We start from the raw sequence: 8,925 nt of genomic DNA on the forward strand, positions 1-8,925 counted from the left end.
CACACACACACACACACACACACACACACATACACACACATACCTGCACCAGCTGCCAAACTACATCACCTGAGGAGGTTTACAGCACACACCTTCATGCTAACACAAAAAGTCAACTAACTGACTCTCAAAAGTAAAAGCACAAAGGAGATCACAAACCTAGAGGATAAAGATATTGCTCAGAGTAACTGCTCTTCAGGAGACTCATTTAATATTGTTAAGAAGGAAAAAAAGTGGTTTTCGGACTAAACTGAAAAAAGTTGGTGAAGGATTTATTTGAAACAGTTTTCACTCAGAAATTGCTAGTAAATTTCACAAATAAGTAACACTGAATTAAACATAACATTTTGCAGCTGAAAGACTGAAATAGTATTTAAATCTTGTAAAACATACTCCAACATTTGTTTTATTTACAACATCGAAACATTTTAGAACTTATAAAAGTGACTAATTTGAATGATGGTTATAGAAAGTTGACTGGCTTCATTATTATTATTAGAGCTATTAGGTCATTGCATTAATTCTATTTTAATATAATTAAATAGGAAAAAATATATAATTATCATTTTTGCTCAATGACTGATGTTTTAGTGACTTTTAGTGGATATATACTAAGTTTGGAATAAGTATGTTTTTTTTTTTTACATTTCTTCTGTTCACCAAGGCTGCATTTATTGGATAAAAAAATGCAGTAAAAACAGTAAAATTGTGAAAAATTACTACAATTTAAAACATCTGTTTTCTCCGAGAATATATCATAAAATGTAATTTATTTCTGTGATCAAAGTTGAATTTTCAGCATCATTACTCCAGTCTTCAGTGTCCTTCAGAAATCATTCTAATATGATATCAACCGAAAAGTCGTTTAAGATTATGCTGATGTTTATGAAGTCAGATATGTTTTAAGAATAACATCCACTAATTTATTTGATGTCGACTTAAAAATAATTGCCGCTTGCTTTAATATGTTATCTAATGATAATGAAGCATGACTGAAGTATGTGCATGTGATTGGGATTTACTCACTTCTCAGGACTTTTTAATCAGAAAAAAATGGCCTGAATTTCTGAAAGTACTTTTCTTGCCACATCTGTCTCTCTCTCATGTAAACAGAAGAGTTGAGTCCTTATATACGGGCAGAGTCTTTGTTAGGACTCCCAGCCGTCTCCTCCCACTTGCTGTTTTACCTCTCCTCTCTCTCTCTCTCTCTCTCTCTCTTTGGATTCCCGTTGCTCTCGTTGCTTTTGCTGTGGTCTTGTTACTTCAGACAAGATCATCTCAGAGAAAGTGAAGGACGTAATGCTGAAGGACGCGTTCACCTGGACCGACCGCAGCGCTCATTGATTTGTTTGTTTGTGTTTGATCACAGCCTGGAAACTTTGAGGAGACTCACGCTCTGTCTGACAGGACAGAAGAGACGGAGACACAGGCATCATTGTGAGTATGTTTCTCTCCTGTTGCTCATCATGGGCTTTTGTTGTGGCTCAGAGGACTTGCTGGAATTCGGCTTTTCTCTCCAACATGTTGAACTGGTTTAAGTTAAAGCTGCCATCTCGTCTTCAGCAACACTCCTCATGTAGACGCTTAAAATAAGCTTCTTTATTGGCATTGATGGTTCTGTGAAGAACCCTGGAGCATTTGCATTGCACAAAAGGTTCTTTATAGTGGAAAAAGGATATTAAAATTAATTGTAAAAAATGGTTCTTATACCCTCTGGTGCTCTTTGGTCATTTTTTGACCGAAAGATTTTGTTTTGTTTTGTTTTTTAGAATTTTTTTGGAAGTTTTTGTCACTTGCTGTGTGAAAACACACACACAAAAAAAATCATATACATGATTCAAAAAGGTTAAATGACCCTGCATAAAATAGTCACCTCGCAGTCAAAAATGACCGGATTGGAAATGATTGGGAAATGATTTTCATCTAGTGGAATCGTTTGGTACTGTGCCCAAACTAAATCTTACTAAATCTTATTTTTTAAGATATCAACCTCAAATTTGGTACACAACTTGTTTCGATTTATGGCGTTGATTTTCTCACAGTTTCGGGAAATATATATTTCATATCAAATTTGAAAATAGTATTTTTGTGCAATTTTCATGAACTTTAAAAAAAAATGTTTTCACTTTTTTTAACTTTTTCACTTCAGCAATAATCTGCCATGTGTCTTCACTAAAAAGATACCAAACTTAAGTCTGTGCTCCAAAGCATTCAAGATTTACAACATTCAAGAATTACAATATTGAATAAATAAATAAATACTCGAGGAGTATAAATAAATACTCGCCACGAGAGGAGCACCAGAGAACTGTTCACTGAAAGGTTCTTTAGGGAACCGGAGATGGTTCTTCTATAGCAGAAACCCACTTTTGAACCTTTATTTCAAAGAGTGTATTTAGTCATTTAAAGACTGCACTGTATGATTGAACAAATTCACCTTTAACATCACAAGAAAGAGTTAAATTACACTTTGGAGAAGTGAACAGAACATGCATATCATACCTTAGGTGAGCTGATCTTCATGTATGTAGTGTCTGTGTGTGTGTGTGTGCTTGCTCAGGTCCAGTGAGGATGAGGACGTTGTGCTCTAGACGGGTTCTGCAGCAGTGGTTCTTTGCTCTGTTCTTACTGTGTTCTCCTGTTCCGCACCACGGCAGGCCCATCGATGCCCTCAGCAGCCGAATGTAAGTGTCTGTGCTGATTTTTGTGGCATAAATACCAAAATGTTTTGCTAAGGCGTAAATGTTACTGTTGCTCTTAGAGTTAGTGATTTGAACAAACCTCTAACTCTGAGTATTAAACTTGAGCTTGCAACTCATCTGCACCGTTTGTGCAATAGACATGTGTCTTTTTGAAGAGAAGTCACTTTTATTTATATGGCGCTTTATACAGTATAGACTGTTTCAATGCAGCTTCATGGTAATAAACAGGAGAACAATAGTGTTAATGTTGCAAAATTAATCAATTATGAAACAAATTCAATTTCTAAGACAATAGTGTCATTATTCCGCTCAGTTTATTTCAATATTGATTCAATTCAGTTCAATAACAGTGTCAATGCTATAAAATTCATCAATTATTAAACAAATTCAATTCTGCTTTAAAGCTGCTCTACAGAAGACAATAGTGTCGTTATTCAACTCAATTCAGTTCAATGTTTATTCATTTTGGTTCAAAAACACTGTCAGTGTTGCAAAATTCATCAATTATGAAGTGAATTCAATTTCAGAAAACAGTTGTATAATTATTCAACTCAGTTCATATTCAGTGTGGTTTCAATTCAGTTCAAAAACAGTGTCAATGTAAAATTCATCCATTATGAAACATTCGTTTCAGAAGACAATAGTGTCTCAATTTAGTTCAATATTGATTAAATTCAGATCAATGACGTCACTGACGTCAATGTGTCATTATTCAGCACAGTTTATTTCAACACTAATTCAATTCAGCTCAATAACAGTGTCAATGTTGTAAAATTCATCAATTGTGAAACAAATTCTATTCGGCTGTAAAGCAGCTCTACAAAAGACAATAGTGTCATTATTCAGCTCAATTCAGTCCAGTGATTCAGTTCAGTTAAAAAAACAGTGTCAATGTTGAAAAATTCATCAATTATGAAACAAATTCAATTTTAGAGCACAATGGTATTGTTATTCAATTCAGTTTCGTTCAATGTTAATTCAGTTCAGTTCAATAACAGTGCCATTGTTGTAAAATTCAACAATTATGAAACAAATTCAATTATTGTTCAATTAATTTCAGAGTTGAATCAATTCACTTCAATATTCAATAATGACAATAATGTCATTATTCAGCTCCAGGTGTGCTAGTACTTTACTAAGTGATCAAACTCTCAACTTTCACCTGGCAGATAATAAAATGGGTAAAAATGTAACTGAATTAGTTATCCAAGCTTATCTAGAGACTATCACAGGATGGACTCTTTTCATGCCAAACAAGAAACAACCAGCTATTGCATTGCACGTGTGCATGTTCTGAAGTGAATGTATAAATCTAGTGATTGTTGTTGTGTGTGTGGCGTTTGGCTGTGATGTGCTGGAAAATGCTCCGGTTTGTTGATCGTGCTGGGAGGTGTTTTGATAGTCTGCGCCCACCTGCGTGTTTGCTCAGGGGTTGTGGGCGAGCGGGACGCGGGGCTCTAGGGCCCAGACGCTCGGCGGGCCACCTGCTGCATGCACAGAGAGCTTTTGTGACAGACGTCTGCAGACGCAGTCCTGATAGCGAGGCACGAGAGAGAGGCGTAGAGCGAGAGCGAGATTGCTGATGCAAAGTTCGGCCGCAGCCCAAGTCAAACGGGCCTCTCCCGCTGGAGTATATTATGCCGAGCCGAGCAAATGCGCTTTTATGTCCTGTGAACCCCTCAGCAGGGCCCAGAATGCAAAACATGCTTCCACTCACATTTGGAAAGCCGCGCTCCCCCTGCTGTCTGCGATGGACCTCCCTAACATCATATCGGCTTTTAATGATGTGAGCTTGTGTGAGACATCGTTCGCCCGTCGTCTGCTGGTTGTTGTGCAGCTTGTGCCAGACACACACACACTTTGCTTTTGATCCTCTAATGCAATGACTTTGACTTTTTGTGCATGTTTGGGTGGGTTTACTTTAGAAACATTAGCTATAGGCTATACACATAAAAAACTTTCAAAAATAAAAGTTTTAATAATGTAATGCAATTGCAATGTCCCTGCATGAGCTAAAATTAATAAATTAAAATGCAAATCCAAAAAGCTTTTATTTGGAGTTAAATTAGTTGCTTTATATAAATGCAGTAAACGCTTTTGATCCTCTATAGGGTGATTTGAGCTGCCAATGCAATGACTGTGACGTTTTGTGCACATTGGGTTTACTTTAGAAACATTAGCTATATGCACATAAACAAAAATACAGCACATAATGTTTTAATAATGCAATGCAATTGCAATGTCCCTGATTTGTGCATGGATAAAAGCATCAGCTAAATGAATAAATGAAAATGCAAATATGAAAACAAAAAGCTTTTATTTAGAGTTAAATTAGTTGCTTTATATAAATGCAGTAAACGCTTTTGATCCTCTATAGGGTGATTTGAGCTGCCAATGCAATGACTGTGACGTTTTGTGCACATTGTAGCATGTTTTTGTGGGTTTGCATTAGAAACATTTGCAATATGCACACAAAAATATTCAAAAAGAAAGCAAATAATGCTTTAATTGTGCACTGTAATTGCAATGTCCATGATTTGCAAGTCACTTTGGATAAAGCATCTGCTAAATAAATATATTAACAAAAGGCTTTCATTTAAAGTTAAATTATTTGCTTTATATAGTGCAGTATAATTCTATTGTTTGCCTTTATTTAGTCATTTAGGTAAATGTGTTAGTATATAGTAAGTATAGTAAGTATAGTAAGAAGACAGCAGCCACAGATGAATTAGTTATTAAAACTATTATTCACTTGATTTGACAGTTGCTGTATAAAATGAGGTGAAGTGTATGGTTGCTACTGTAATTCATACAAAATGCACCTTTTTGCCACCAGGTTTAAAAACACATGATGATTTCTGATCAGTAAGCAAGTAAATGTCAATGTGTTAGTGAGCATAACAGGGTTAGGCCTTAAGTTCGGTGTCCGTTTTGGCCTGTCGCTCTGATTAAATCTCTCCTAGGATGAGCTGCGCTTTGTTCGAAGGTCAAAGTATCTCATAAATCCAGCCGGTGGCCAAACAACACAAGTTCTTCTTTCAGCAGCGCTCACTTTAGCGCTTTTATCGCAGTGATCTCACAGCACTTCAGAACGGGCGTTCACCCTTTATAACTAGCTAATGCTGACAAGTCCATCTGCTGTCCAGGACAATGCCTCCTACTGGAGTTTGACTTGAACCCGAGCCAGCTGCACCTGCGAAGATGAAACGCACGGAGCCGGAGATCTCTTTCAGACCGCATGCATCGCAGATGAGGGTGAAAGCAGGTCTCTCTCTCTCTCTCTCTCGGACTGTTTTTTTTTTTTTAATTAAAGCAGCACAAAGCAGCAATTATCTTCAGGTATGCTAAAAAGGCACAGCTGGAAGGATGCCACACTAAGAGTTTTCTCTGCCGCTCTCTCTAATGCTCCTCGTGTAGTGTTTAAAGTCAACTAAAAAAGAGTACAAAGAGATTTATGAAACCTGTTTGAATCAGTTTCTACATTCTTACATAAACCTCATAACATGTTCACCAGTCAACCTTTATTGAGCATAACCAATAGATGGATGGATGGATAGATAGACAGATGGATGATAGATATGGTGTGAGCGTCTGTCCCAAGCTGAAGTTTTCTTCATTGTCTACAGACACACAGAAACTGGCGTTTGGGTTTTTATGGGAAATGTTTGCTCTCTCAGCACATTCCTCGCTCGTGAATCTGTCCCAGTACATTCAGAAAATAATAAGAGGTGACAGAGGAGAGGAGAACACAAGCTGCCAGGAGGCGCAGTGTTATTTAGGAGCCACCGGAGAGGAATAAAGCTACTTTCCAAAGAAAGGAAAACTCATCGTTCCACAGCCTGGCAATGAATGATCTCACGGATGGGTTTAACCAGCCTGGAAACAAGGGCCGTTTGTGCGCAGCGGGTTCAGATGCTCCAGAAGATGAAGAACGGAGCATTATTTACCTGTTCAAACAGAAGCACAATCAGTCTGGAGATTTCTGCCGGGAGACGCATGGAAATGCACTTCTGTTGATTCTAATTCGTGCTCCTAGACATCAAGGCTGCAACTAACAACTATATTGATAATCATTTAATCTGTCAATTATCTCTTGGATTAAACGATTAATGGGGTAAAAAGGGCAATTTTATTTTTAGCACCTATAATTTTTTATTTATTTTTAGCACCTGTAAGTTGTTTTCTGTGATTGTGCAAGACTTCAGATTCATTAGACGTCATAGGTAAATAATCAGAAGAATAACAGTGTAGTAAACAGTATATTTAAAGTATTTACAGTAAAATAATATATCAAGTAAAATAATAATAACAAATACCAGTTTGCAATACAATATAAAGCATATATATATATATACGTATGTATGTATGTATGTATGTATATATATAACAAATTATATTTATATATAAAATTAAATAGTATTATTATTATAAATTTATAATTTAAAATAATTAAAACAATTTATGTTCCTTTATATGTATATTTTGTTATGTTAAAAATAATGTGGATAAATACAAATGGAATATGAAGAGATAACATGTTTTTCTTTAAAATAGGTTTTTAATAGATTTTTTGCGCAGACCAAACGAAATGATAATACAAATTTGAATTTACATTTTTTTACTATTTTCATTATGAGTGTTTTTATTAGTTCCAGTCCTAGTCATCATTCTCGAGTGAAAGTCTTTGGTGAAGTGTTGTTTGCTGATTCGGTGTCCTGATCTGACCAGGGTTTGATGCCCTCTGCTGCCGCCTTGTGTTCACGCCGCTGTGTGCATTTGAACCCGAGCGACTGCTGGATATTTTCAAACAGCACTGAATTATGCTTTACTTCAGCTGTGAGATATGTGTAATTGTTTCAAGACATTTGGATGGAGCCGAGCATCCGGTAGCAGAGAGCCGTACGGCTGACAGGACGGACCTCCAAATGATTTAAGCCGAGACACAATGGCACCATTAATTAGAGTTACTGCATAAGCTACGTTTCATCAGCTAAACCTGTGATTATTGGCTGTTGCCGCTTTCGGATCGTGACAGATTTGATGTACTATGTTTAAAAATGGAGGCATGTCAGAAAGGGCCCCGTGCGCTGGCTGACAGAGCTTCACATCAGCACTCCTGGTGGTTTGTTTGGGTTTGATGCAGGATCTGGAAGCAGAGGCGGGTGAATATGGCACCAGCGAGGTGTTGGATGAGGGCCAGACCTTCTCAAACCCCCTGGATTTAACTAAAAACACACTGAACGGGGCGACAGTACAGACACTCACTGATCACAGACTGGATTTAGGTTAAAGGCACTCTGTGTGTGTGTGTCTGTGTGTGTGTGTGTGTGTGTGTAGAGCTAATAAGATTGCAGCAACCAGAATGAATTATAGAAGAGATACACTCATTGATCTGTGAACCTGAAGGCAACTGTGATTTACACACAATCATAACACAGTTAGTGACGCTGAGGTCACGGGTTCAAACGCAGTGAACACATGTGCGCTACATTGAGTTCAAGCCTGACTGCATGAAATCACTTTATTATTGTGATCCTGATCAGTTTACAGTAAAAAGAGCTAAAAATCCTTAAAATGATCAATTTACTTGAAAAACAAAATTTGACAAGCTATTAAGAACTGATTCAGTAAAATATGTCCTGTATATAAATGTATTTTTCTCCTTTACTGTCAAAGTATTATTTTTTAATTGTTAGGCACTAAATCTTATGCCTAAAAGAATAATGAAACACAATTTGCCATTTTTAATGTGAAAAATGCATTTATATACAATATGTAAACTTATATGCATATATGTGTGTGCGTCTGGCATTTATCACTTTATTTGTGTTATATTTTTATCTATTGTTTATTTACTTTTTAAGTCAACTAAAGTTTATTTTATATATTTTGTTTTTATAGCCTAATATTTAATATTTGTATAATATTTAATATAATATTATATCTTTATTTTTATTATTATATTTTATTATAATTATTACTTATTATATATAATTTTTTAAGTGAACTGGAATTTATTTTATTAATATGTATGTGTGTGTATGTATGTTATTTTTATTATTATATTTTATTACTTTATTTTGATTAGATTTTTTATATTATATATAATTTTTATATATAATTGTATTTTTATTATTAACCCGTTTTACTTCTGTAATCTGACAAATTTCGGAGTGAAACAGGATTTTTATTTAATTGGGAATTGATTGGATTGTGCAATAGT

At 35.7% G+C, this 8,925-nt stretch overlaps 1 protein-coding gene across 2 annotated transcripts in view; it reads left to right on the forward strand.

Annotated features, from left to right (window-relative positions):
• LOC107662243 (parathyroid hormone-related protein-like) overlaps nucleotides 1–8,925 on the forward strand; it is a 21,246-nt gene that overhangs the window by 8,596 nt on the left and 3,725 nt on the right. Inside the window, exons 2-3 of one of the 2 annotated variants that reach the window (XM_016452186.1) lie at nucleotides 1,370–1,437; nucleotides 2,561–2,684. In XM_016452186.1, coding sequence (XP_016307672.1) covers nucleotides 2,572–2,684 — 113 coding nt within the window. In that variant the 5' untranslated portion in view covers nucleotides 1,370–1,437; nucleotides 2,561–2,571. Of the gene's footprint in view, nucleotides 1–1,278; nucleotides 1,438–2,560; nucleotides 2,685–8,925 lie in introns of those variants that run through there. The other variant, XM_016452187.1, reaches the window with a different exon arrangement.

This window comes from Sinocyclocheilus anshuiensis, unplaced genomic scaffold (genome assembly GCF_001515605.1).
Source record: "Sinocyclocheilus anshuiensis isolate Anshui unplaced genomic scaffold, SAMN03320099.WGS_v1.1 scaffold1543, whole genome shotgun sequence".
NCBI classification, from domain to species: Eukaryota; Metazoa; Chordata; class Actinopteri; order Cypriniformes; family Cyprinidae; genus Sinocyclocheilus; species Sinocyclocheilus anshuiensis.